Here is a 27290-nt window from a genome sequence, read left to right on the forward strand (position 1 = left end):
AGTCTTTTTCACACTTCGCGCGATATTTCGGCAACCAGGGCACCCAGAACCGTGATTTAAACTGCAAAACACAATTAAACACAATTAAAATTTCTAAATTTTTCACTTAGCGTAGCAAGACAAGCGTGCTAGCGCTTGCCAACATGCTAAATGCTGGTTTTCCTGATGTGGTCACCATATCCAGGTGGCCATTTACTAAAATGGAGGATTTCACACACAGACATAACCATGCTAGCCAGACCTGAGTTCAACTCAAGCTGAATTGTGAATCCGCTGATAGGTCAAACATTCTGGGATGAGTTATAGGCTGCATATATTAGGCTGCATATAGTTATAGGCTGCTGGTTTGGGTCGTGAACGAATCACATCTGCCATACATTTCATGGACTGAGTCATCAGCTAATTATTTCCAGCAAAGTTGCATCAGTGAGTCATATGGCTGACATCAAATTGGAAGCACAGAGAAATAGTGTGGCCTAGCAAATTTGTATCTTATTTCAGTGTCAAAATGAAAGCCATGTAGCATAGGTTACAAAATTTTTTGCGGCATGGGCCCAAAATTCTTATCCCAATTTCTAAACGGAAAAGCCGATGGTGCTTATCCTGAAGTTTGCAATATCTCGGCCAGGAATAAGAAGATATATAAGTATATACGCATATATATATATATATATATATATATATATATATATATATATATATATCTCTCTCTCTCTCTCTCTCTCTCTCTCTCTCTCTCTCTCTCTCTCTCTCTCTCTCTCTCTCTCTCTCTCTCTCTCTCTGTAAACACACACACACACACACACACACACACACACACACACACACACACACACACACACACACACACACACACACACACACACACCACACACACACACACAAACACACACACACAAACACACACACACACACACATTTATATATATATATATATATATATATATATATATATATATATATATATATACGAGTCAGAGCAAAATCAGATAACCAATCTTTCCCATGACCCCGTAGTCCAGGATATATCAATGTCATACTCAGCCCGTAGAAAACACTCCCGTAAATGACGTGTAAGAGTTTCTCCAGGCACGTTTCCCAACCGTTTTCCTATGCTCCCCACTGAACACCAACCGACGGACCTTGCCGCGTCCTAGTGAGCAGCTCACATTTAAATGGGCGTTGGGATCCCAAATGGTGAAGGTTTTCTTCCTCCATCGAACGAAACGAAATTCACGACGCTCACCTCTAAACAGCCTCATTTCCCCTAGTCAGCCTTGGGTTACCGGGCTGCGTTGTTTAATAGGAGCGTGTATATCGACTCATGAGTCGTTATACTGAAAACGGGCCTCTTTTGTAAATCATGTCGGATCCGAGTCACAACTGCACTACTGTGTAAATCGAGTCAGATTTATGACGTCAAATTTGCGCATGCGCACTCGCCTGCGTTTGCGACCGTGTCCGCGCCGACGCGCGGTTTTAAATGCCGGGCGTGTATGAGGGTCGAAGGTATGTGCTTATTGTGCGTGCATGAAGGTGTGTGGATACCGAATCGAGTCGCAGATCACATGAAGTAATTTCTTTAAATAGGCACGCGTAGCCAGAGACGAGGTGTAGGTCAAAATCAGGGTGCTTTCAACCAGGGACGACGCAGCAGTGGCATAGGGCTGTCCACGCCCACCCTCCCCCTTTGCCGGCAGGCAGGTAGATGCGTTAGGTAGCCTTGGGTAGATGGCAGCAGTTCCAAATCAGTATTGTCTTAAACTTGAAGACCCCTTTTGTGGATTGAAAGCATGCTGTTCTTGGTGATAAAGCCCTTTTATGTGTCAGGAGGCCATGTTTATGGTACCAATGCCCTTTGTTGCAAAATTAGACGGCCCAGTGTTTTTAATCATCAATATCTATTTATTTGGATATCATGCTTGTGACAGTTTGGTAAAGGAGCATACGTATACATATAAGAGCATATAAAGGAGCATATGATCAATTTTCCTTTCCCTTTAATTTTGAAGACAACATTGCCCAAGGGGCCCCCTGTGAGGCAGCCTCATTTTGCTTAGGAGGCCCCTTGAAAATCCTCCCCTAAACTGAAAATCCATGGTCCATGTCCAATCCAATCCAATCCAACCCAATCCATGGCCACCCCCTCTGTCAGCATCAGCAGGCTGAACTGATTTTCCCTCACTTGTTTCAATGTTGTATTTAGGTAATTCATTAAATGTAGCACATACTTTGTACTCATGCGTTTCGTTATAAATGGGAGCAGCTTTTGTCAGCTGATTGAATGTTGCAGTGCCTATGTATAGGACAAATGGTAATCTTCAGCTGATTCTTTGAATGCCTGCCTTCTGGTTTGAAAAGGAATTGGCCCATCCTCACTGAAAGCAGGACTGGGTAGGAGTTCGATTCAAAATCTGTGGATTTTGTTTAAATGCTGGTAATAATTTTACATCAGGTGGTACTACTGGTACTACTAATTCAAGAAAATATTTGACAAATACCTATACACCCCTAACAAAATTCTTTGAAAGCTGTAAAGTAACAGCTGGCAATCATGAAGTGTTTTTCAAACTCTAGCATTGACAGATACCTTGTGAGCAAGGTACACAATTGTAACAAAATACAAGTAACCAAAAGCAGCTATTTGTCAATTATGCTAGCATTGACAGATACCTTGTGAGCAAGGTACACAATTGTAACAAAACACAAGTAACCAAAATCAGCTATTTGTCAATTATGCTAGCAAACATGCTGGCCTTATCAGTTTGTTTTCATAACCTATCAAAGTTGCAAATTGGATTGACTCCCCTCAATGCCCTTGTTTGTCTAATATTATTGCTTAATGGCTTGATCGGTCTCTACAGTGATAAAAAGCTGACTGTGTGCTGAGTGATCCCTGCATTATACATCAGTTGTTGAGCCAAACTAGGTCTTAAACATTGTGTGTGGTTTACAGCCTTGATAACTTTTTCATATAGCACTGATGGTCTGGCTCTGATCTGTGCCCCTGATAGTCTAATGCAGTACTCCTGCCATCTGGCACCCTGGCTCCTGGTGTTCTAGATCAGAAGGCCCAATGTTGTGTTATGGTGAGCCCTTTGCTGGGTTGGGAGGCTGTCTTACAAGCTAGTAATCCCTGCACTGGGTTAGGAGGCACTCTATTCAAGAGGCACTCTAGTTTGATGCATCAGATGGCAGCAGTTCCAGGTCAGGGGTTCCTGACCTGATATTACTGCCCTTGAGAGTCTGGCGAGGTACTCATACCTCCTGGTACTCTGACCCCTGGTGGCCAGACCTGGCACTCCTGCCCCTAATGGTCTGACCTGGCACCACTTCCTCCTGGCGGCCTTACCTGGTACCACCACTTTATAGTGTGAATTAGTACCAGTGCTCCTGGTAGCATAGTACTGCGGTCTCATGGTGATCTCACCTGGCACTTGTGCCACATGGCAGAAGGACTTGATACCTCTGCCCTTGATGGCCTCACCTGGTATCCGTGTGCATGGTGGTCTGGTCTGGTATTCCTGCCACCTGATAGGGTACCCCCATCACTAATGGTCTGACCTGGCACTCCTGCTGCCAGCTGGTCTGACCTGATACCCATGCCCCCTGCTTGTTTAGCATGGTGCCTTGTGCCTGGTGGTCTGACCTGGTGCTCCTGATGATCAGACCATCAGTGTGTGGGGTCACCAGATCAGACTACTGGGGTCAGAATTACCAGGTCAGGCCACCAGGAGGTGGGTACCAGATCTGATGTCAAACTCCTGATAGTTGACCTGGTACTCCTGATGATCTGACCTGGCACCCCTGATGATCTGACCTGGTACCCTGATGATCTGACCGTCGGGCGTGCTCCTTTTGCAGGTCCATCTACCAGTGGTGCTCTTCAGTTAACCCGGCGAGATTTAGGCGCTCCTCTGCACCATCTTATGCCTCCGCGAGTAACGAAAAACCGCGGTCGTGCTGAAGGCAGCGTCACCACAGTCGTGGGATCAGCAAAGGAATAAGGTAAGTTTGCTTATTGTGAATTGATGCGACCTTCCATTGACAATTGCTAATAAAACCACATCTCGAACAGTCGTGAGTCGGCAAATATGACAGGCTCATATGCGGTGTGACTAACGTGTGTCGATCGGTGTGTCGATAACGGTGGTTTCCGGTCATGACTAACGTGTATCGATCAATAACACATGGGACGACGTAAAACTAGTTCATGATGTTTCTCCTCAGTTCATATAATGACTCGATGTATGTTTTTATTAACTTGTCCCTTTTTTTCTTCAGAATGCTGAACAGCAGTGATGGATGGTGGAAGCGCTGGATTACGCCATCCACGTACTCGGCTTTAAACTCGTCATCATCATGCACCGCTTGATCACGGCGTTCCATGAATTGGACATAACTGCGCTCATCGGAAGTGCCTTGACTTTCCCCGGAGACCTGTAGAGCTCTTAGGCTTGTGCTTTTGTAGAGGACATGTTTGATATCTATATTCGTTTGCATGTCATGATGTGAATAGCTAGTTTGCCAAGACACACCTTCATGTACATATATAAGTACTGCAAGCCCATTCAAACTCTGAAGGACTGAAAGCGTTTCCGGCTAACGTTGTTGATTGGTTCCAAACTGGATAAGCGTTGTAAAATAGCACCGCTCACCAAGCAATGGTTGCTTACGTCCAATCTGTTGCGTCCCTGGATGTGCTTGCATTATCTCCTTACTAGTTGAGAAAAACGTTGAGCGAGCTTAGATCTGTCGTGTACCTGAACTAAGTAGCTGAAGTGAACTAAGTAGCCCCGTCAAATGTTTGATGCATTCATAGTCGACAGTTCTATACATGCGAGAACTGACTGGGTAATTATATCTGCCCCATGCGAAGAAGACGCATACAAATGTATGTACAATTTTGTTTTGTGCTAGGTTAACCAGTGACCCGTAAGTCGAATGTGCTCTTAAAAATACCAACTTGAGAGCATTGCGTTGGCTACTTATTCAATATGTCGTGTCACTGTTATATCATTGCTTAGTGCGTTCAACACTTTTCAGCCATGGTCGTTATTGATGATATTTTTTGACACTGGTTGTGCTCGCACGCTTTGAATCTAGTCAAGAAGGATGCTGATGATTGTGCCTAGTGGTAGATTTCCATGCATCTCAGCACTCAGGGTGCCTTTGTTAGTGCACGGGATTTATTGACATGTGAGAGTCTTCCTGACATAGCGAGGCATGTCCGGCCGCTCCAATGCGGTAAAAGACCTGCGCTATTGTGACATGGTTGCTACTTCTCATGGCATGCATCTGTGGTAAGCTCGCACGGCTGCCTGCCCGGAACTGTATACCGTGTGCCTTCCAAGGCTATGGTTATCCCGGAGAGATCGTTAACCTCAATACTTTAATACATTTAAAGCTGACCAACTCTGCTGAAGTGGCTATTGCGCGCTGTGAAAATCCCACGTATCCACAAATACGTCTGATGAGGCGCACCAAAGGTCTTATGAGTTTCACCGGTATGCGTAAGACCACTGGCAGCTCCAGTAACGCCTCTCATTGCGAATGCGTGGCTGGGTCATGTTCACGCTCATTTTAATCACAAATTATTCCGACAGCTGGGTTGTTTGACTCGGTACAATCACAACAGTAGTATGGGTGCAATATTAAAACGACGACGCGACTAGATTCGCACGTTATGAATCGTCCCTTCGTTCTCGCAGCTTGGCAAACAATAAATTATGTATCAAAATTTAAGCCGGCAGAATACGTTACGAAGCGGCAAACAAGCAATGATTACACAACAGGGCGGCCTACATCGCCCAGACTGGCGCAAAGCACATTGCAGGCGTAAGAGGTTGTGGTGTTCGGCGGCAGCGGTATGAGGCCGCGTAGATACGAAAAGACCTGCATGCTGTCGATAGGTGAGGGCTGGCAGACCCAGGGCGCCTATCGCTGCCGCGAGGGTGACACTCTGGCGTAAAGCTGTACGTGTGGTGAACAAGGACTGAATCTCCAAAGGGACCCACGAGTCATTAAGGGCACTGGACACAGCGAGACTGTCACGGGGGATGACTTGGTCACCGAGCCAGCCCAGCGCTTGAACAGTCGCCGCCATTGGATCTTGCTGATGGGTATGGGTGACGATCTTGGCCCCACGATTAACCACCCCTTGCACTCTATTTAGGTGACGCGCTACAGCCACACCCCAGACCGAGAGGCCGTACAGAAAATGAGAGCATGTGACTGGATGATAGATTTACGAACCTCGGGCGACGAATTTGTTGATTGTGGTTTGATTGTGGCGGAATTTGTTCATTGTGATTCGTCACAAACAGCCAATATTGTCGGTTGTGGCGGATTTTATGCAAGCGGAAAAGGATGGGGCTGGACATTTTAATACAGAATATAAGCATCTCCCAAGAAAAGTGTAGGAAGCAGCTAGCGGATCTAAAAAGTGCTAGGTATTTGAGCCACGCAGCACGTCACTCCTGCTGGCCTCCAACAGCGTACACAGCTCGGTACCCTGCCCTCCAAGCTACGCGCCCCCTCGGCGTTTCTCCCTCCTCGACACTGCTCTCGCCAAAAACGTATCTGCTTCCGCTGTTCCTCGCCCCTCGCGCCCACTTCACTGCTTCCGCCGCGCACCAGATGAAGGTTTTCCTTCACACTCCCCCCTGATCCCCGATCACAAACTCAACCAGCAGCTCACACTCCCCCCAGGTCCTGCGCGAACGCCGCAGAGTGGATCAACGCTCGTCGCACAAGTCACAGACGCGTGGTCTGACCAGCCGGCGACTCCTCCTGGGCTCTCCGGCGGGAGTGCCCTCTCTTTACTCTCCCCTATAGATCCCCTCTTCTTCTTCGGGGGGGGGGGGGGGGGTCGCCCGCTGCCTCCTCCTGCGTCTCGTCGCGGACTGCTCTGTCCGCCGCAGCCGGCGGCGCTTCGACTCGGTCGTCACCTCCCCACCGTACCAGCCAGCAGCCGCAGTCGTCGGCGTCTTCATCGCCTACCTGAGTACTCGGTCCGGTCTCCTCAGCTGGCGTTACACGCGTCGGGGCGCCGCCTATTCGCAAGTCACGCACGTGACGTGGCACCCCGTCTACTTCAACAGCTTAAGGCGATACCACGCGGGTCATGGTTCCATTCGCGCTAGGGGCGTCGCATCCGCGACTTGGGTCGCGAGTCCACACCTCATCGCCGGCACAGAATCGACATGTCACAGGCCCGGGATCGTGCTCGTTCTTGTCAATGCCGCGGACTCTCACCTCATGCGCGTAGAGAACGTTCGCCGGCGCAGTACCGGCGCTCACGCCGTCCTTAGGCGTGACGTTATACCAGTACACGACGTCCAGCAGGGGGCAGCTGGTGCGGGCCACCATCCGCTTCATCGTACAGTGACAGCGCTCCACTAGGCCGTTCCCGGATGGCTGATGCGCACTTCGAAACCGCATCACGACGCCCCACCGCTCCACAAAGTTTCCAAAAGCGTGGCTGCTGAAAACTGTCGCGTTATCGGTCAACATTTCCGTCGGTGCTTCTCTCTCACGGAACGCCTGCTCCAGCTGTTCGATGACGCTGGCGCTGTCCTGCCTCCTCAGACGTCGCCACACAGCGAACCTTGACGGTCCGCAATCGACGGTCGTAAGATAGTGCGCGGCGCTGACGTGACTTATATCCATACTTAGTCGCCGCCTGTTGTCACTCACTGCCAGCTCGCCCGTTCCCTCCGTACGGGGGCGAGGTCGACGGATCGACACTGCTGACAGACCCGCGCATGCCTGAGCTCCTACGCATCCACGCCCGATCTCCAGTCTCTCTCCCCCTCCGCGCGCCCGCCGCTGTACACCGCCGGCCTCTCCACTCCAGCCGGTCACTCTCCCTATCGGCAGTCGTGGCTGCCGTCGCCTCCCAAAAGACGCGTGGGCGTTTGCTGGGGAACTCCAATTCGTCGTCCATGGGGCGACCGGGGCAGCCAGGGCCGCCGCCGCTGCGCGGAGTGCCGCGGAAGCCGCCGCGGCCGCCGCGGTAGCCAGGTGGCGGCACGCCGCGACCGCGCGGGCTGAACCCGCCCATGTCCATGCCGGCCACCTGTGCCGCGCCGCGTCCACCACGACCCCCGTGACCGCCCATGCCCGGAGGTGGCACGCCGTGCGGGCTGAAGCCGGCGTCTTGACCGCCCCAGACATCACCGTAGCCGGTATCCGGCACGGCCGGCGGCGCCGCGCTGCCGTCATCGCAGATCGCCTGCTCCTGCTGGTCGAGCAGACTGCTCAGCTCGTTGGCCTGCATGAACAGTTGGTTCTCCTTCAGTTGGTTCTGGCGTCGCTTCAAATCCTCCTCCGACTGGCGCATACGCGACTGCATGGTATCCTGGTCGCGCTGCATTTCCTTCCCGAGGCGACGGCGCTCCTCCTCACGTTGCTGCTGACGCGCGTCCCAGTCGCCCTTGGAGCGCTCCTGCTCCATCTCGTGGCGCCGCAGCTGCTCGCGTAGCATCTCCGTCTCGTGCTCGCGGCGCGCGAACTCCATCTGGTCGCGCAGCTTGTCCATCTCCATCTTGATCTCCTGCTCCAATTGCTCGCGGCGCTGCTTCTCCATCTCGTACAGCTGCTTCCAGCGGTTGCCGCACTCCATCTCGAACGAGCCGGGCATGGCCAGCCGGGGGCCGTTCGAACATTCACGCATGTACCCGTGGTGTTTCTTGGGCAGCACATTTCGCACAGTCCTTCCTCAACGTCGACCTCATTCAGAGGCTCCACCTCCAGTGGGCACAGAGACTCGGTCAAGAAAAAGCTATTCTCTGCACACTTCTTCAGACAGTAGAGTGCACATGGCTTCTTGGCAAACTCCACAATACCACTGCCCGTAGATTTCCCGCGCTCGTCCACCACCATTGTCGCTCTCTCCTGATCGCAACGCGCGCGAAAGTCTGCCGCTTCCACTTCCGCCGTGCCGGGTGCCACGGCAGCACAGTCTGACTCGGCGCCGAACTGCAACCCTGCCCAAGAAACAGTGACGCCACCCAACACTTTGATCGCATCTATGCCCAACACCATACTAAATCCCAGAGGCATGGCAGTTGCCACCAAAGCGCTGACGTCAGCGCGCGCGCCACGCTCGAGCTCTACACACGCTGGCCCGCTACCCGCGCATAGAAACCGGTTGCCGTTTACTGTGAGCACGCTAACGCGTTCCCTCCGCCAATCTCGGTACAACGTGGCGTGCGCGAGGCTACGGGAACAACCTGTGTCCACCAGCGCAGTGCAGACGGATCCGTTAACGCGTAGTTGCCTAGTTGGAAGAGCACCAACGCCGACCACGGAGAGAAGACTGGCGCTCACACCTCCCTTGTTTCCCGAGCAGCGGGCCGCTACGTGACCTTCTTGTCTACACCTGAAGCAGACGATGTCGCGCTGGCACCAGCGAGCCAAATGGCCGCGCTCGCCGCAGCGGAAGCAGGAAGCCGGCTACTGGGCGCGGCCGCCGCCGCGCGCTCATTGGCGTGAGAAGCCGACCCCATTGCTCGGTGCAGCTGCTGCGCCCGCCGTAGCCACACCGGCCGCCGCCGCCGCCGCCAACTCCTCCGCGACCAGGGCGGGTGCCCGGCCCAGTACCTCAGTCAGGCCCAGGGCCTCCACGCGCGTGCTGGCCCTCAGCGCGTGCCGCACGGTCTCTGGCAAGCCAGCCACGAAGGCGCAGATCAACCCCGTCTCAGACAAACCGCCAAACAGTTTGGCCAGCCTGCGCAAGCCTGCAAGGAAGACGTCGACGACTTCGCCCTCTCTGAGACGCCTAAAGACGAATTTCTCGTATAAGTCAAATTTGCCGACGGCGAAAGCCGTGATCAGGGCGTCCTTTACCTTGCTCGGCGCCTGCTTATCCTCATCGGAAAGTTGCTGGTGCGCGCTGAGTGCCCCACCAGTGAGCCGGAGGGGAATCACGTTTTGTAAGTCGCTCACTCCTTTCAGCCTGCACACTAGGTCCACTTTATCGAGCCACTCCACAACGGATTTCTGGCCACTGAACTCCGGAATGATTCTCAAGTCCAAATTCCCAGGTTCCGCCATCTTGAGCGCATGTGCCGAAGTAGCTTGTACGAAACAGCTAGCGGATCTAAAAAATGTTATGTATTTGAGCCACACAGCACGTCACTCCTGCTGGCCTCCAACAGCGTACACAGCTCGGTACCCTGCCCTCCAAGCTACGCGCCCCCTCGACGCTTCCCCGTCCCCGACACCGCTATCGCCAAAAAAAAGTTTCTACTTCCGCTGTTCCTCGCCCCTTGCGCCCGCTTCGCCGCTTCCACCGCGCACCAGATGAAGGTTTTCCTTCACACTCCCCCCTGATCCCCGGTCACAAACTCAAGCAGCAGCTCACAAAAAGGTATCTACACCCCCCCCCCCCCTCCCCCCAGCGCCTTCATGGGCGACGAAGGGCCTAACTGGTGTACCGCACGGTCTAGGAGAAAAGATAAGGTTTCATTTCAGGATTGGGGAGTGCCGGGAAGAAGAGCTCTGTTGGTCGTCTTCATTTTAAGGGAGTTAGATGTGAAATAGAAATTGATCACTTGAATGGCTTCCTCCTGTCGTGATTTCAAAATGGATGGTTGGTCTGGATGAGTAGAGTCCAGCAGCTGGGTGTGGTCGGCACAGCATATTAGATATTCGTGAAGGAAAGAAGATAGAGATTCGTTCTTAAAAAAATACTGAGGAGGATAGGATCAACCAAGGATCACTGAGGAACACCGTTAATCGACAGAAGAGAAAGATTCTGCCTCTCACCATCTACCTTCGACCAGCGAGGTAGCTCCCAAACCATTTCGGATCAATACAATATCACTGCAGCTTTGTCGGAACGACGCCATGGTCGATACATTTAAAGGCACGGCTGAAGTTTACAAAAGTGACGGCCACGATGTGCTTAACCCCAATCCGGGTACAGCTCACTCAACGGCATCGTCCAGAGCGTTTTCGGTTGAGCGACAAAATCTGCACGCGTACTGTAATGTAGCTAAAAGATCATGGGTACGGAGGTTGGACGACAGCTGCATGCACACAACTTTTTCGTGTGTTTTGATAAAACAGGCAAAGTTGATGTGCGTACAAAAATGCTAGCGATTTCGCGGAAGACATATTTGTGAAGAGCCGAAGGTAGAAAATAGAGGAGCGAAGAGAATATTTACCGCATTTCATTATTGGAGGTACCCTCATTAGGTCCGCCAATGCTTGTCTTTAGCCGTGAAGTTCTTTCGGCACAGACGTCTGCAAGCGTCCTTAACCTAAAAGGCGTTTCCCACAGCGTCACGCAAAAGTGAAGTTCTTGGTTTTAAGTAAGCCCCAAGTTGAGCGACTTCAAATTTACAGACGAAAGGCTGATCTGGATGTCAAACACACCCATATTGATACCGCGTGTGAATCAGTCGGATAGCTTCAGTTGGGTTACTTCACAGTACTAGGTTCAGTTAAGGTATCCAATTGTATTCAGAATGTATGCATATGCCTATGCAAACGCATAGGCATAAACGTAGGTACAACCCAAGTTTGGGTTTGCCGATTTCGGTTCCATCTTTTTTTAGTGAGGTCTTAACGAAGTCTTCCATGCATTTCTCCATGTTACCTACCACGTTATTCAACGTTCAATCATTGCGATTATCCAGCCCAGGGGAACGCTATTTAAATTAAGTCTGTTCCACAGATGACTTCAAATAGTCTCATTCGAAAATATAAGGGCATTTATTTAGGAATGATATATAAGGTCGGGCATTTCTTACCATTGCGTTTTGAATGTTCGGTACTATTACAGATGCTAATTACAAGACCCTAGGTTCACCGGAAGTGACCTGACTTGACCTCTGAAATCGAGGATGCACTTGCCGCAAAGTGACTCTGGGCGAGGATGTATTACTGCATGAGGATAGGTAATTACAGCATTGGGTTGGGCTTCTAGGACTTGAAGTGCGTATCCTAAACACTGTTACATAAGTTGCATCACTAACAAATTCTGACGGAACGTTTAACATCCCCAGACGAACATGGGTTAGTCAAGGCGAAACAAATTGCTGAACCCATTTCCATCTACACTCAACGGGCACGGGATCATGAATATCTCTGCAAAGCTCAGAACAAAAACTCGACAAAGCTCTGAGGTCTATCCCTTTGGATACAACCAGCTTAGCAATTTAAAGGGAATAAGACCGGTGCGTTTTTTTGTATGTCATCTAGCATCACATCCCTTTTGTTAATTATTGCCTGCAATAAAATACAGACAGCAAATTGCTTTCCAATACCTTTCATGGCTTCTGGCCCCAGTGAAGGAAGTTAGAAATGCACAAAACACGTACATAATCATGCCGGTGGAAATCCATCGGCCAAAGCTGACGAATTTGTGTGTATGAGAGTGGGGGGGGGGGGGGGGCGTTTCACCATCAAGGAGCCCGTTTGGGAGCCCTCCGCACCCCTCACCCGTTACCAAGACTGGATAAAAGCCGCACACCACAAACCACCGTGTGACAAGCATGCGATGCCACGTGGCGTGCCTTGTAAACCATATGACAAGTTCGGCATCTACCTTTCCTGGTACATACACACGTACACGCACAAACGCACGCATACTATATATATATATATATATATATATATATATATATATATTCGTATCTCTGGACAGTATGTTCTTAATAAAGTACGCAGATGTGTAGCTTCACTGAAGCAAAAACGAACTATGCATGGGCAAATGCATATTTCAGCTTTTGTGCGTTTGTTTGATTGCTGAAATCACACCTTTCCTTTATTCAGCAAGGCATAGGTCAGTTCGCCAGCTCGCTGCATTGAATACGCTCTGTCTCCTGTGCAAATCACATCACGATGTAATTTACAGGTGTGTGTATCCATCATGAGTGCATCCACACAGAGCACCTTCTCTGCTCAAATCCACTCGAGAGTGGAATTACATAGAATGGCGCTTCTGTGTATATCCCGTCTTAAGTGCATCTACGCAGAAGACCTTCTCTGCTTAAATCCACTCGCGAGTGGAATTGCGCAGAATGACGCTTCTGTGTATATCACGTCATGAGTGAATCTGCACAGAACACCTCTGCTTAAATCCAATCCGGAGTGTATGTACACGGAATGGCGCCCCTGTGTAAATTCACTCAAATCTGAGTTGATTTACCCCTGAGGCCACACTTGTGCAGATTTACTCACAAGTGGATTTACACAACGGTTTTGTTTGTTTCATATCTATGCGTACTACTAAACACCGCCGATGTTAGTATGCGTCGGTACTAAACGCCGCTTCCTTCTTAACACGAATTCGTACTAAATATTCTCGAGAGTGTGTTGGGTTTTTGTAGATTTTACACAGAAATGCGATACGAAGGAGGGCAATAGCCCCCGGTGTGCGGAGGACGCGACATTTGCTGACGGGGCCGAGGTGAAGTGAGGTGTGTGTGGGGGTGTCATGTTTTTTTTTGCCAGTGACTTCGTTCGAATAAGTAAAGCATGATGTAATAGACCGTCAACAGCCATTCGTTGCGCAGGGCTTAACGTGGAAGCTGTAGGGATGTGGATTCACTTTAAGCAGTTAGCTGTCATTGTTTTAATGGGAGCAGTGTCTTGGGCCGGTCGCACCGGACCTAGCTGTCTCGTAGCACTTAAGGTATTAAATGTAGGTACTGTTATCGTGTACCTGTGTTTGCAGACCAAGCGGTGGGTACGGGGGACAGTACTGGCTATTGCGGGCGTACATGGGCGGATCCTGGGGGGGAGGGGCACAAGCCCATGGCCCCCCAAAGCCTCTGAGAGTATGTTTTGGCCCCCCAAAGCAATCCCAGAACTTCATAAAAGTTTTGTTTCTTTCTGTCTGTTTTAACTTCAACTGTTTGAATTGTTTTGTTTTTACTTCTGTTTAAGATTCAAAGGCATTTTGGTGCTTTTTTTCAGTTTTGAATGGTGTCCCCACTAGGTACTTGCGAGGGGCACCATGCAGTGGACCTCCTATTCCACACCAGCCAGCTGGCGACAAACTGTTGGCCCCCCAAAAACTCCAGGCTAGATCCGCCCCTGTGGGTGCATGCAATATTTGAGCTCAGACCCACTGGCAGTGAAGGGCAGCATGCTGCATTTGTGTGATTGAAATTGTTTGATTTAGAGAGCTGCAAAAAGTTGTAGTACAGATTAGTTGTGTGCTGAACTTGACATCAGTTATCATATACAAATTTGCTGTTAGTCTTTGCTTTACTTCTTTGTGATGCTTCTATTGATGTTGTCTTCTGTTCTGTCAGTGCTCACAGCAAAGGATAAGCTTTTGGTACAATCTTATGTGCTTTAAAATCAGGTAATACACTGACACCAGTGTGATGGTGTACCTAGATTACCTGATATCTGTAGTGAAGGATAACTTCCTCCTCAGCCAGATGCATGCAACCATTGCTCTATTCACTTATAGTCTCTCCCATTTCAGGCCCTGGTCAAGGATCACCAGTTCTCTTCTTGCATTAGTCCATCTTACAAGGTGGGCTTCCATGACAGTTTGGTGGCTGTTTTGGTCAGATAATGTCACAGAAAATCCCATAGGCATATGTGTAATATTATTTTTAAGAGATAAACCTCAGCGTGGTGTTCTGTCCTGTATTCTATCTAAAAATAGGTCTTTTGTCTTCACCCAATAGGTACTGCTATTCACCCTTCAGTAAAATGTGACAGATTCATTCAAAACATCCTTGGGATATGCATTGGAAACCTGATGACATACTATATTAGATAGCAGGGTAGCAGAACAGCTTCAGCAAAGCTGTGGCCTGTCCTGATAGCAGTAACCATCGGTGTAAAGCTCAGTTTCCCAGTGTTTGACACAATGGCAAACACTGAAGGTGTGTCAGGTGATGGTAACACTTCTCCCAAGGAGAATGTACCACAGCTGGGTACCATTTCTGGGAGCTCTCTCAACTTGACCACCACTGACTCAGAGTCGGTGCACTCGGGCATGTTCAACCCTGGTCCGTTCTTTGCCTCCCCTGGGAAATCTCTGCTGGGGGAGTTCCTGTTCCCAATCCAAGGCTACGAGGTGATGGAGGCACGTGCCAAGTTCACAATCTTCAAGATCAAAGTGCATCATGTGGCTTCGGACCAGCGGTGGTTTATCTTCCGGCGCTACACCGACTTCGCGCGGCTCAACAAGCGGCTGCGCCTGTCGTTCCCCGGACTGCGGCTAGCGCTGCCGCCCAAGCGCTGGTTCGGGGACAACTTTGACCCGTGCTTCCTGGAGGATCGCATTCTCGGGCTGCAGGCATTTATCACCAACATCACCAGCCATCCTGACATCAGCCGGTGTGACGACGTGCGCCAGTTCTTCTGCCTGGACGAGCCGCCTGACCCGCGCGACTCGCTCGAGGAGAGCCGGCTGCTCTGCGAGTCGCTGGAGGAAACGGCCAGCTCGCACGAGCTGCTGCTGCAGCAGCGCGACCTGGAGATCGCGCGGCTGCGCGCGCAGCTGGCGCTCGTGCGCCAACAGTACGACTTCCTGGTGGGCCGACTGCGCGGCGGCGCGGCGGCCGGCCTGCGCCGCTCGGGGCTGGCGGCGCCGGTGCGCCACCGCATGGCACACCTAGCCGGCGGTAGTCAATCGGCTAGCCTGACGGACCTGCCCGGCAGCGACTCGGACGCCGCCCGCGAGCCGCCGCCGCCGCCGCCGCCGCCGCCGCCGCCGCCGTCGGTGCCGTTGGCGCCGCCGCCGCAGCCCGTCGAGGAGTGAGCGCCGGCGCGGCCCCCTCACTGGCCGCGCCGGTGGACCGTCGCCCGCGCCGGCGGACCGCCGTCCCGCGCGCCGGCGGTCCAGAGTGGTGGGGTCTTGGTGGGCTGTGCATAATCTGTGGTGGTACTGTGAAGTCGGTGTTCGGAGCGGTTGCTGGTGTGTGTGGGGATGTGCGCATTCGGGGAGTATTTCGAAATGCTTTGCTTGCTGTGCTTTTCCGTCTGTTTATTCCGTCTTGCTTTGAATAGCACATATACTGTATTTGTTTGTAAGCGGACGACCTTACAGTTTTTCGTCCTCATTCACACAATCTATCTTGCCAGTTAATTTGTGTTTTTCCTTCTCTTTTCTTTCCGGCTTTCTCGTCTAATTTCACGTCTGTGGTTGGGGAGATGTCGGGATGGTCGGCACGGCATACCGGACATGTCATAATTTGTGATACAAACATGAAGCATGCCATAATTCTCTCAGGCTTTCAGACTACTTTATGTGAATGGACAGGAATGGACAGGAATCACACTTGTACTATCAACGTATTTCTGATGTGCTTGCAATCCAGTATAATAGTGCTTCAGGGCTGTTACATGCACGTCTTCCAAGTGTAGCATTCGTGGATTGTGACAGATATTAGTTTGTGAGCTTTACCTGGGTGAAAATACATTGTACCCTTGTGGCCTTCCCTCTTTGTCTTTGTGGTCGAAGTGTTTGGCGGATGAACTCCCATGTGATAAATATCCCGCAGCGTGTTGTTCCCTGTTGGAATGTAGAGCTCCGATCATGTGTGGATATTGGGAACCCTTTCTCTGTTCAGTCGTTAAAGGGAAGCACAGGAAACATACCTTGCAACGCTGTCACCATTGTTTGTTCTCCGTCTTCTTGGACGTAAATATCATGTTGGTATCGTAGCGATGTCGTTGCGCAAATGAATGGAACGTCTTAGCGTACGCCGCTTATCCATTGGGCGCTGCCTGTTGCATCCATTCATTGATCTTCATCCTAGAATCTTCAGTCATACGCGGAAGGCCTGGCTCAGAGCGCGCCAGCGGCGGAGGCGTCTTCCGCGCAGCCCCGTTCCGACCAGCGCCTGCGTGCACACTTTCCATGACTCCGCGAGCGGCCGCTGAACCAACCGTGACGTCCTCTGCGACCGGTCTGGAGCGTCGCCTGGCGCGGGGCGTGTCGCGGCACGCCCCATCTGCCGCGCGTCTGGCCGGGGTGTCGCGGCGCGGCGCTCGGGAGGGGACCGTGCCGCGTGCCCGCCGACACAGCCTCTGTTGGTGTTCCAGGTCGGTTCACGCTGGTGGAGATGGCGCGGGTTCACCGAAGGTGAGGGGGACAGGCGGCGGACACGCGGGGACGCCGGTGCCCCGCCCGTGCTGCATGAACGCTAACTTGCAGTGCTTAGGCGAGCGGGTAGTCCCACCCATATCACCGCCCCTTTCCCTCATATGATGTTCATGCGCAAGTAGCAGTGCCGTAAAACCCAAAAGTGTGCCGGCTTCACTGAGGTGACGTGTGCTTGGAAAGTACAAAGCCTGGCGACGAGTGCGCTTGAGTGTGATCACTGGAAAAGGAGTGGTGTGGATCTTAACAGCCATTTTAGCCATTATTTCGACAAAGAGAACAACGCTCTAAACGTCAATTGGATCACGCTAGACGTGCCCTGTCGTTTGGGACAGTCCGGGCTGAGCGCGATACAAAACGAAAGCTGCATTTATCTCCCGTATCCACACCACGCGGTGTGCTGCGAGAGGAGACGCATCGTTCGTTCCCCATCGCACCGGTCAACGGTCTCCGTGTTGCCTCCCATCCAGAGTTACTTCTCGGCTGGATGACTTGCTGTGTGCGCTGGTGGTGCCTGCTGCCATCTATGTCTCGTCGCCGGCGACTGAAGCGACCTCTGCCGTCGTGTTGGCCCTCGTGTCGTTGCTGGTCTGCGCGTAAGTACGGCGCGCGCTGCTGCCAGGTGGTGCATATGAGTGTTCACAAGGAACGACTTCGTGTGGGTCATGTGCAGCATGAAGGTGTAACATCTTCAGGGGAGCGACGTCTGGCTTGGAAATGTATTTTTTGGATGCGATTGCTATCCAATGGTCCATTTCGTGTTCCTTGCGCCATTCACAGATTTACATCCCATTACATCACTAATGACCATTAACTGGGATTTGAATTCATGTGGGTTAGGCTTGATATTGTCCTGTATGCTCCACCCGTACCGTTGGCTGGGTGGCGTACTTGTGTCTGCTGCGCTCTGTGGCATTGTGTTCACTTTCTCTCACTTTTCCCTAACCGGCGTCATACCTGAGTGGGCCTGTCCCCTTGGCCCCGAAATTGCCTTAACGTCTTGTTAAGTGACATGTGTTTGAGTACAGCGTCGTTTTTCTGCATCGCTGGCATGTAAGCTGTTTTTGTTCCGCATCGTTGGTATGCAACACGCGCGCTGTTTTTGTTTGCAGGTCGGACTACTTCTGCGGGTCATCCCTCAGCCTCGCCGGCAGCGCTTCCAGCGTGTTCGCCACCTGGTTGGCTTGTGGGCAGAGTGCGTATTCTGATGGCTGCGATCTGAAAGCCTCGCGTTTGCTGCGGTCTTGTGAGACATGGTTCCCAGAAGGTAGTCCCGTAGAAGTGGTGCTGATAAATTGGCATGTTAGCATGCCTTTAACATTTTGCTTTCAACCAGCTATATGCCCAATCAAATTTGTGCATCCAGAGGCTATACTTAATGTGTGTCCCTTCCTTTAATCATTGTTTGCATGCTCCTACATGCCTCGCCAACCCTCGCCAACCCTCGCCTCGCCAGCAGGATGCATCACCGATGGCGATGGACTGCTCACTACACGGCGTTAGCAGCCCATCGTGAGCCCCGTCTCACCGCAGCATGACCATACCCGTCAACATTGACTCCCGCTGTGGTACCAGGCCTACATCACATAGATGCATTTTAATGCATGCCTAGATGATAGACTAATTGTTTCTATGTATACATAGCAGGCATGGCGGGCATAAGGCTTTGTCGTAATTCATTTTGTGACCTGTATAATCCTGGCTAAGTTTCCTTCACCACATCAGATGAATCAGGTTAGTCTGCTGGTCTTGCCTCGTCTTGCTGGGCCTCAACAGCCGGCTACCTGACTGGTAACCCACAGCTCCTCAGATTCCTGCTTACTGACACGCCCACTCCCCGGACCCTGCGCGCTGACTGTCCAGCCCGGTCTGCTGACCCGTCCCCTCCCCGTCTTTCCCTTCCGGGGCCCAGTGTGCCCTCCCTGCCCGCCGTTTGATCGACCCCCCCCCCCCTTCTCAGACACTGGCCAGCTGGGACGGCTGGCGCTGCTGGCCGCCTGCCTGCTGCTGACGGCCGGCGCGCTGCTGAGCCGCGCTGGTGCCAGCGTCAGCGGCGGTGAGGCGCTGCTGGTGGCGCAGGCAGTTGCGCTGTTGTGCACCGCCTCCGCCGCCCATCTACCGACGCTGCTGCTCTTCGGAGCGCCTCTGTACATTGGCGAGCTGGCTGCCGTCACTCACCTGCTGCAGGTCCGGGTGCTGCTGTTATTGCTCCTTGTGTCTATTCGAGCGCAGTCGAAAGGCCCTGGAGTGATCTGGTGGCAGCCGCCACGACCACCAGCGCGCTACCGCCCCCCAGCGCCTCCGCGTTCGGGTTGAGGGCCCTGAGTGGAGGACGACGGGGACCCGTTGGGGCGGCGCACGGCTGAAGCGAGTCCCGCGCACGGCCGCGGACGTCGGCCGGGCTGGGGACAGGGACTGGGTGGGGCTCTAGCGCGACGCTCCGGATGGGAACGGCAGCAGGTTCTGGGTGGGGATAGTGGGTAGGGATGTGGGCGATGATGGGGGACAGGGATCAGCGCAGGGCTGGGTGTCAGCAGGGATCTAGGCGGGACTATGCTGCTCCTCGACCGAAAGCCGCAGCGCATTACACGCTATGTGTTAAACTGCTTTAGAATTCGAGAACATCTGGCACCATTCCGACATGAGTTTCAGGAGTTTTGATCACTATATCTATTATATGTAGCATACCTTATCACAATTTGAAATGTGCAGAACACAATCTATGGACAAAATATAGTCATATGGCATGTGTTTGCAAAAAAACAAAACAATGACATCTTGCGCCTTCTGCACATACGGGTTTTAAGAAAGACGCAGTCATCGTCATGTAGGAACCTTCTTTATCGGTGCATCTGAGTATGGCAAGCAGCCAGAATATTCAGACGCTGACCAAACCTGGGATTGTTATGTGCCCATAGTTTGTAAGTAAATCGATCATATGGTGGGACGGGGGTACCGGTGTCGCTTCGGCTAACCTCCACGTCTGTGAAACCAGAGGTACGGGGTTCGATTCCCCACGGTGCCCGCCATTCCTTCCCGGGTGAGGGGCGGGCGACGCCATACAGCCTTAGCAGCTGGGTGCGTCGCAAAGCTCCAATGACGGGGCGTGTTTGGAGCCCCCTTCCTTCCGAGGGAAGCCGTTCCCACTCCCAGATCACACACGAATCTGACAAGCTGTGGTACACGGCCGGGTGAGCGGGCCAGGCCAGCGGACCAGCAGCCCACGGCGTGCGACCTGCCCCGCGTGTCGTTCCCCGCAGACGGCCTTCTGCTTCCTGCTGGTGTTGCTTGGTGTGCTGACGTACGTGCCGTCGGCCCGCTCGGCCGTCTGCCTGCACCTGCTGCTGCTTCTGCTGGCCGCAGCCATCGTGGTCACCACCTCTTCCGTCATCAACACCAACTGCCTGGTCTGGATCGTTGAGTTCGCTGCTGCCACGGAGATGAGGGTGAGCGCCCCCCCCTCCCCCCCCCTTTGAGCGTGCAAACGACATATTTCAGCTAATTCCACCCTCTAGAGAAGCTCGGGAGGCAAAGACCAGGCACTGGAAAACAATTTTTAAAAAGTTGACAGGTCTTCGTATGAAAGTCAACTACTTCGTATGAAAGTCAACTACTGTTAACTTCTTCAGCGATGCAACGGACTAACTTAAGCTCAGTTGTTAACAGATAACAGATAAACAGATAACATAACGGACTAACTTAAGCTCAGTTAACAGATCCTGAACGCAAGCTAAATTTGGGGTAAATCTGTCCATCTCTGAAATCTTATCGGGCGAGCATGCTGCTGAGGGCGTTACCGGCATGCAACGTAAAAACATCCGGGACTGTCTGCCGATAATTCAGAGTTAACAGCGGTATAAGCTAGGTCGGTATTCAACACACCTTCAGGCAAGTAGGTTTCTGGCCTGAAATCTTGTCACGCGAGCGTATTGCTGAGGGCGTTACCGGCATGCAACGTAAGAGCATCCGGGACTGTCTGCCAATAATTCAGTTAACAGTGGTATAAGCTAGGTTGGTATTCAACACACCTTCAGGCAAGCAGGTTTTTTGGCCTGAAATCTTGTCACGCGAGCGTATTGCTGAGGGCGTTACCGGCATGCAACGTAAGAGCATCCGGGAATAATTGCCAATAACTGCCAACAAAATAATTGCCAATAATTCGGAGTTGACAGCGGTATAAGCTAGGTTGGTATTCAACACGCCTTCCGGCAAGCAGGTTTCTGGCTGGTTTGCGGAGGTTCATTATGGCGATGACGTCTGCAGGTCGAGCGGTGGGCGGTCTGACGTTTGTGTGGGATGGACGGGCGCTTTGTCTTGCCTTGGAGCGTCCGCCGCCGAACGGCAGTAATTACCATGACTGGTGGCCAGTTTGGTCAGCGTGGCGCGCACAGGCGGACAGCTGGACTCGATCATTGGTGTGGGACGCCGATATTTGTGGCAGAGATGAGAATCATGACATTGCTAGTGTTACTGAGTACGGTAGAAATGTGAGACATATATGACGCAGTTAAGGGACGCGGTTGAGAGAGACACGAGCTCTCTGGTGTTGTCTTGTCTCACTCTAACGTTACAATTGAACCACAAATAATACGATTTTTGCTTTCGTATTTTTGTACGGCGGGACGGGGGTGGGCTTTCCGCGTCCTCCAGTTTCGACCGTAACGTGTGCAAGGGCTAACCCCGAAAATACGCTGGGGAAGATGCAGTTATTTTTTGTCGTAAACTTTGTCAGCGAGTTGTCGGTTGCAAAATATTTCCCACAATGCAGTCAGGTGCTGACCTTTGACCTGATGTGAACTGATGTGAAGGGGAGAGCGAGACGAGTCGTATCTTGTACTAGTAGTATCAAGATGGTTTATTCAAAATCTATGTGATGGATGACAGTTTTGAGTCACTCAACTGGCGCACAGAAGCTCGCTCTACATTTCAGTGTACTTCGGGACACTTACGTCCGTACGTCCTAGGATTAGAGCGACAAAGATGTTTCTTGCACACCGTTGAAAACTAGCGATCGCTGAAAATGCGCGTTTGGGGACTTCGGCATAACCAGACCAATCTGAATGCTATTCTGAGTAATGGGTAAGTGCATTTGTCGTATACACTGCAAAACGTCTGGCGCCGGCTTGCCAAATATTTCTGGGTGGCGTTAACTTTCTTCCAAGATGTCGGGCGCGTGTTGCATCAGCTGTGCATGGGACATGCGGTATCAGTGATAGGATATACCGACAGCATGTCATTAGCTGAAGTTCTATAGATCATTGATTTGCATGATTGTTATGGCTTACTGTCATGCGGAAAACAAGCTGACTTTTACCTTACCTATATAGACCCATGATTTTTACCGGAGCGACCGAAACCGAGGCGGCAGTAGCCGTAAGACAAACACCGATTGATAAATAGGGCAAAAAGTTGTCATGTTACGGTCACGATGAACACCGAAATAGCACAGGCTAGCGCATTTGGTCTGCATGTCGCAACGCATTCAGCTTGCTTCCGATGCAACATCCTACCCTGTGATAAAAAACAACTGCACGAAGTCCCCGACCATATTATACAATTTACCCCAGGGTGGGTCAAGTTGTGACATTTGGGAGTAGTTCATTCAGGAGATGTTTCCCGCCCCCCCCCCCCCAAAGAAACCGAAACGTGCTCTCCAAAACTCTGCGCTATGTGTGGAGCTCAAGATTGCGCCTGGCTGCATATATAAGAATCTGAAAGGAATATTGACAGACATCTTAAAAGACCTAATAGGAAGTTCTATCCTCGCTACTCATAGCAGGGGAGCTCAGAGTACACACTGATGCACTCCTCTTACTCTTCGCGACTAATTGCCAACGCCAGTCCGTACTTCGAAGGCATGTAGCGAATTAATTAAATGGTGGTAATGTTCTATCAAAACTTGCATGCACTTGGTGCCGCAAAGTGGCCCCAACTTGTGTTTTGGGGATTGACCTGCTTTAGGCGAGACAAGTCTTAAGCTAGGCTAGGCTAGGCTAGGCTAGGCTAGGCTAGGCTAGGCTGGGCTAGGCTAGGCTAGGCTAGGATAGGATACGCTAGGCTAGGCTAGGCTAGGCTAGGCTAGGCTAGGTTAGGCTAGGCTAGGCTAGGCTGGGCTAGGCTAGGCTGGGCTGGGCTGGCTGGGCTGGGCTGGGCTGGGCTGGGCTGGGCTGGGCTGGGCTGGGCTGGGCTGGGCTGGGCTGGGCTGGGCTGGGCTGGGCTGGGCTGGGCTGGGCTGGGCTGGGCTGGGCTGGGCTGGGCTGGCCGGGCCGGGCCGGGCCGGGCCGGGCCGGGCCGGGCCGGGCCGGACCGGACCGGACCGGACCGGACCTGGCTGGACTGGACTGGACTGGACTGGACTGGACTGGACTGGACTGGACTGGACTGGACTGGACTGGACTGGACTGGACTGGACTGGACTGGACTGGACTGGACTGGACTGGACTGGACTGGACTGGACTGGACTGGACTGGACTGGACTGGACTGGGATAAGCTGGGCTGGGCTGGGCTGGGCTGGGCTGGGCTGGGCTGGGCTGGGCTGGGCTGGGCTGGGCTGGGCTGGGCTGGGCTGGGCTGGGCTGGGCTGGACTGAGCTGAGCTGGGCTGGGCTGGGCTGGGCTGAGCTAGCTTGGGTTAGGTTAAGGTGGTTTAGATTATTTGTGGTCAGACTATACAGGTATAAGTTGATGCAAGTGCTCGCGGCTCGCTTCGCTAAGTGACTGAGCTAACTCGTTGGAAACACGTAACAATACACTTGGCGTTCTAAGAACGATTTGTTTTTGCCCTATTTCGGGATACATTCAAGGTTATTCATAGGGTTTCCTAGCCGATCCGACCTCCGGCTGACGGAATACATGACGGGAACTGGGTGCGATGTACTAATTACCCGAGGTTATTCACAGGGTTTCCTAGCCGATCCGACCTCCGGCTGACGGAATACATGACTGGAATAGGGTGCGATGTACTAATTACCCGGGACGTATGTAGGTCATGGGGAAGCAAACTTTATCGGGAAGCGTGCTTTTCGTCCAGCATCGTGGGGTGAGTCACCTACGGCCTGAACGGAGATCGGTTGCTAACCGCTCGCCCCTTCCTCCTCTCTTTACATGGATGTGTGTGCTGGGAGGGGTTGTCGCAAATGCCTTAGATCAAAGCTGCCAAAGCGCTCACCGGTTCCGTGCTATATATTTCACGTTTTGCGCTAATGAGACACACCAAAGCAGTCAGTAAATGATCGGAGGGCATCATTGGATTTTTCTGTAAGAGGCCCACGATCTGCTTACTGTGACGAACTCAGCGATCGCCGGCTTTTAAATCTCGTTCTCTAAATTTCCATCGCGGTTAGAGTGTTACACGCATTCCGAAAGCTTCGAGTACTTACCTGCTACCACTGCAAATGCGAGATGTGTGCAGTTTTGCCGCTGCCAGTTATCAACACTGCCGCGATGTTTCAGTGCTGTCGTGCTCTACAGGGATTATGCTCGTGCTCTTCAGCACACACCCTTCAAAGCAGGTGAAAGTGCTGTTTTTGCCGTAGCAGTGAGCTTCGTTGAAAAATGACGGCCTTTTCCAAGTCCTCTTAATGCACCCGTGCAAATTATTCTTTCATCGATAGTGTGGTTTCTTCGACGTTCTTCAAACCAAGGTGTCCGAATAATGCATTTGATCATCACTGTAGTTCACCGTTTCCGACACATCGAATGCCTGTACTTAAGCTGAATAACTGCATTCGATGCGTGCGCGCTGGGTCGTTTTACTTGAAATAATCGCCGCCGGCGGCTGACCAATCAAATGGTAACATTTTGACTCCGTGTGCGATTGCAACCCTTTAGGCAGAGTTGATGTTTGGAAGGGGCGTGAACATGGTAACAAGTAAATGGTCGGTAAATGAAGGCAATCAATCTGTGTATGCGGCGATGTAGATTTTCCCAAGACGATGGCTACAATTTTGGCGACAGTTTCAGTTTGTTGCAGCCTGGTTTTAGCGTGTTGTATTCTGCACCGTTTCGCTACTGGCGATGCTGTGGGTCGCACAAAATCGTGTCTCTGTCACAAAATCGAAGTAACTGCTCCGCGACTAGATTGAGCAATATTTATTGTAAACACGGACTGGCGTTTACTTATCACTTGTGTTATTTGTGATTTAGTTGATTGCGTATCGTCCCTTGTTTAATTTTTATCCAATTGTTTGCCTATTAAGACATATATTCGGATACGCCGCCGCAGACGATGTACATGGAGTTCCCTGCATTACGTTGCTGAACAACCACATGCACACTTAGAAATGAAGTACGGCCAGTTATGCTGGTCATAACCGTTTTAGACCGTTGTCAGGGATTTGGTGGAAAAGCTGGCTCCTTTGTTTGTTCTTGAAAAGGCAAATTCTCAAAGGCTAGTGGACAGTGATTTTATACGTACTGAGTGGACTGATGTCGGTACGGGGGAAGCTGTGACCTGTTTCTGCCATTTGGTAGATGGAGCTGAGCGAATTTTAACGTCGCACCCAAATCAAGTCAATGATCTATGGGACAGAAGAGATGTGCTAGGCGTCATGCATTGGCAAGACCATCTGTCGACAGATTTCATATCAATTGACCTGTTTCAAACATGTCTTGACATCTGTCGAAAGCGGTGACTTGGTGTTATAATCCTTGATTCTCACTCTTTCCAGACCTCCGATCCGCAGCGTACCTTTCTGACAGCACCTCAGGCTTAGGCGGCGACCTGATTTCAGATAAGCCTTCCTACCTCGTGACCTAACTTCATTTGCACCTGATGGCCTGTTGACGTTGCCGTAGCTCCAGCTATCGAGAATGCGGAACCTCTGGCTGCACTTGCCGACCTTGCCAGTGGGCGTTAAGCTCACCTTTTGGTCGTGTAACGGCGCCTCCGGGCGGTCGGTTGACCGTGAGACTCGGCGTCAGTTCTGTTCTCTAAGTTTATAACCTGACCTGGGGTCCGACCACTGATCCCGCCACCGAGTCTCAGGTCCGCCAGCTGACCCCGTTATCTGACATCAAGTCGACTTGCCGACCCTGTTTGACACTGATTCTGGTGTCTGTACCCTGAAACTGGGCCAGCCTGTTGACTCTATGGTCTGACCTCAGGTTCGCCTGCTGACCTGGTGGACGTCGCTGCTGGTGGGTGCGCTACTGTTCGCCACCGTCTTGGGCGCTTGCTCCGGCGCTGCCTCGCCCTCCGGCCGGCAGTCGATCCTGCGCAAGCCGTTCCACCTGCTGGTGTGCGTTGTATTCGTGCCGGGCCTTCTGCACGACCCAGCCCTCCTGCTGGCTGCCTCCGGCGGCCTCACCTTCCTCTTCATCGTGGCGGAGGTGCGCCAACGGCCAACGGGCGCGGCATGCTGGCGCTCTGTGGACTCTCCAGCGGCCGCGGGGAGGAGGGGAGGGCGCGGTCTATTGCGCTCTGTAGACTCTGCAGCGGTCGCAAGGGGGGGGGGGGGGAGGGCGCGGTCTGCTGCGCTCTGTAGACATCCCAGCGGTAGCGGGGGGGGGGGGAGGGGGGAGGGGAGGGCGCGGCCTGCTGGCGCTCTGTAGACTCTGCAGCGGTCGCAAGGGGGGGGGGGGAGGGCGCGGTCTGCTGCGCTCTGTAGACATCCCAGCAGTAGCGGGGGGGGGGGGAGGGCGCGGCCTGCTGGCGCTCTCTAGACTCTCCAGGGATCGCGGGGGGGGGGGGGGGGAGAGGAAGTGGAAGGGAGGGCGCGGCGTGCTGCGCTCCGTAGACTCTCCAGCGGTCGCCAGATCGGGGAGGGACGGCGGGCCAGCCGGTCGGCTTCGGAGGCAGAGTTTTTAGTGGTGCGTTGTTTGCCGGCAAGTTTTGCGTGCGTTGGGTTTTACGTTACGAAATGTGCAGTCCCGGCTATGCGCGGGTAATGCACCGATTTCTGTTGTCAAACAACCATTCTAAATTGGATAATGTGGCAGCCTAGAGCCGGTTGTAATCATGCTGCCCGTGACTGCATTGGTGCAAATGGTGCGTCGACTGGCGTTCGGCGTCGGCCCCACGCCGGTGTGGCGCAGAAAGGCTTGGCAGATACACAAACCAGGGGGTTCGAACTGAGCTCGAAAGATCACGAGCTCGAAGCATTGTTGACTGTTTTAATTGCGTTCATTTCACTCGGCTTCGTACGTCTAATGCAGTTGTAATCCTCCGTGGTGTGACGCCTCCGCCTCCGACGTGTGACGGGCC

At 52.3% G+C, this 27290-nt stretch overlaps 3 protein-coding genes across 3 annotated transcripts in view; 2 read left to right on the forward strand and 1 right to left on the reverse strand.

The window, feature by feature from the left end:
• Positions 1-7141: 7141 nt before the first annotated feature.
• Positions 7142-8677, reverse strand: LOC119103069 (hrp65 protein-like). The gene is made up of 2 exons (XM_037226517.1): positions 8062-8677; positions 7142-7182 (listed from the first exon to the last, which is right to left on the reverse strand). Exons 1-2 carry the CDS (start codon positions 8675-8677, stop codon positions 7142-7144), a joined length of 657 nt encoding a protein of 218 aa, XP_037082412.1.
• A 4711-nt stretch (positions 8678-13388) lies between these two features.
• Positions 13389-15544, forward strand: LOC119103307 (sorting nexin-16; the record flags this gene model as incomplete). Its single annotated transcript, XM_037226779.1, has 2 exons — positions 13389-13433; positions 14453-15544. A coding segment is annotated over exon 2 (699 nt), but the record flags the coding sequence as incomplete, so codon positions are not given.
• A 3584-nt stretch (positions 15545-19128) lies between these two features.
• Dolk (Dolichol kinase) overlaps positions 19129-27290 on the forward strand; it is a 13781-nt gene continuing 5619 nt past the window's right edge. Inside the window, exons 1-3 of the mRNA XM_037226780.1 lie at positions 19129-19273; positions 20347-20532; positions 26192-26416. Of these exons, the coding sequence (XP_037082675.1) occupies positions 20527-20532; positions 26192-26416 (231 nt within the window). The 5' untranslated portion in view covers positions 19129-19273; positions 20347-20526. The remainder of the gene's footprint in view (positions 19274-20346; positions 20533-26191; positions 26417-27290) is intronic.

Source organism: Pollicipes pollicipes, unplaced genomic scaffold (assembly GCF_011947565.3).
Source record: "Pollicipes pollicipes isolate AB1234 unplaced genomic scaffold, Ppol_2.1 Scaffold_5724;HRSCAF=6776_pilon_pilon_pilon, whole genome shotgun sequence".
In the NCBI taxonomy this organism is placed as follows: Eukaryota; Metazoa; Arthropoda; class Thecostraca; order Pollicipedomorpha; family Pollicipedidae; genus Pollicipes; species Pollicipes pollicipes.

What these genes read in the sequence shown, in the direction of transcription:
- LOC119103069 (XM_037226517.1), bottom strand. Translation starts at nt 8,677, where the DNA reads ATGCGTGAATGTTCGAACGGCCCCCGGCTGGCCATGCCCGGCTCGTTC. An exon ending in GGTGGCCGGCATGGACATGG is followed by an intron (nt 7,183 to 8,061) that starts GCGGGTTCAGCC and finishes GCCGGCGATGAG; the next exon opens with GTGTGGACTCGCGACCCAAG.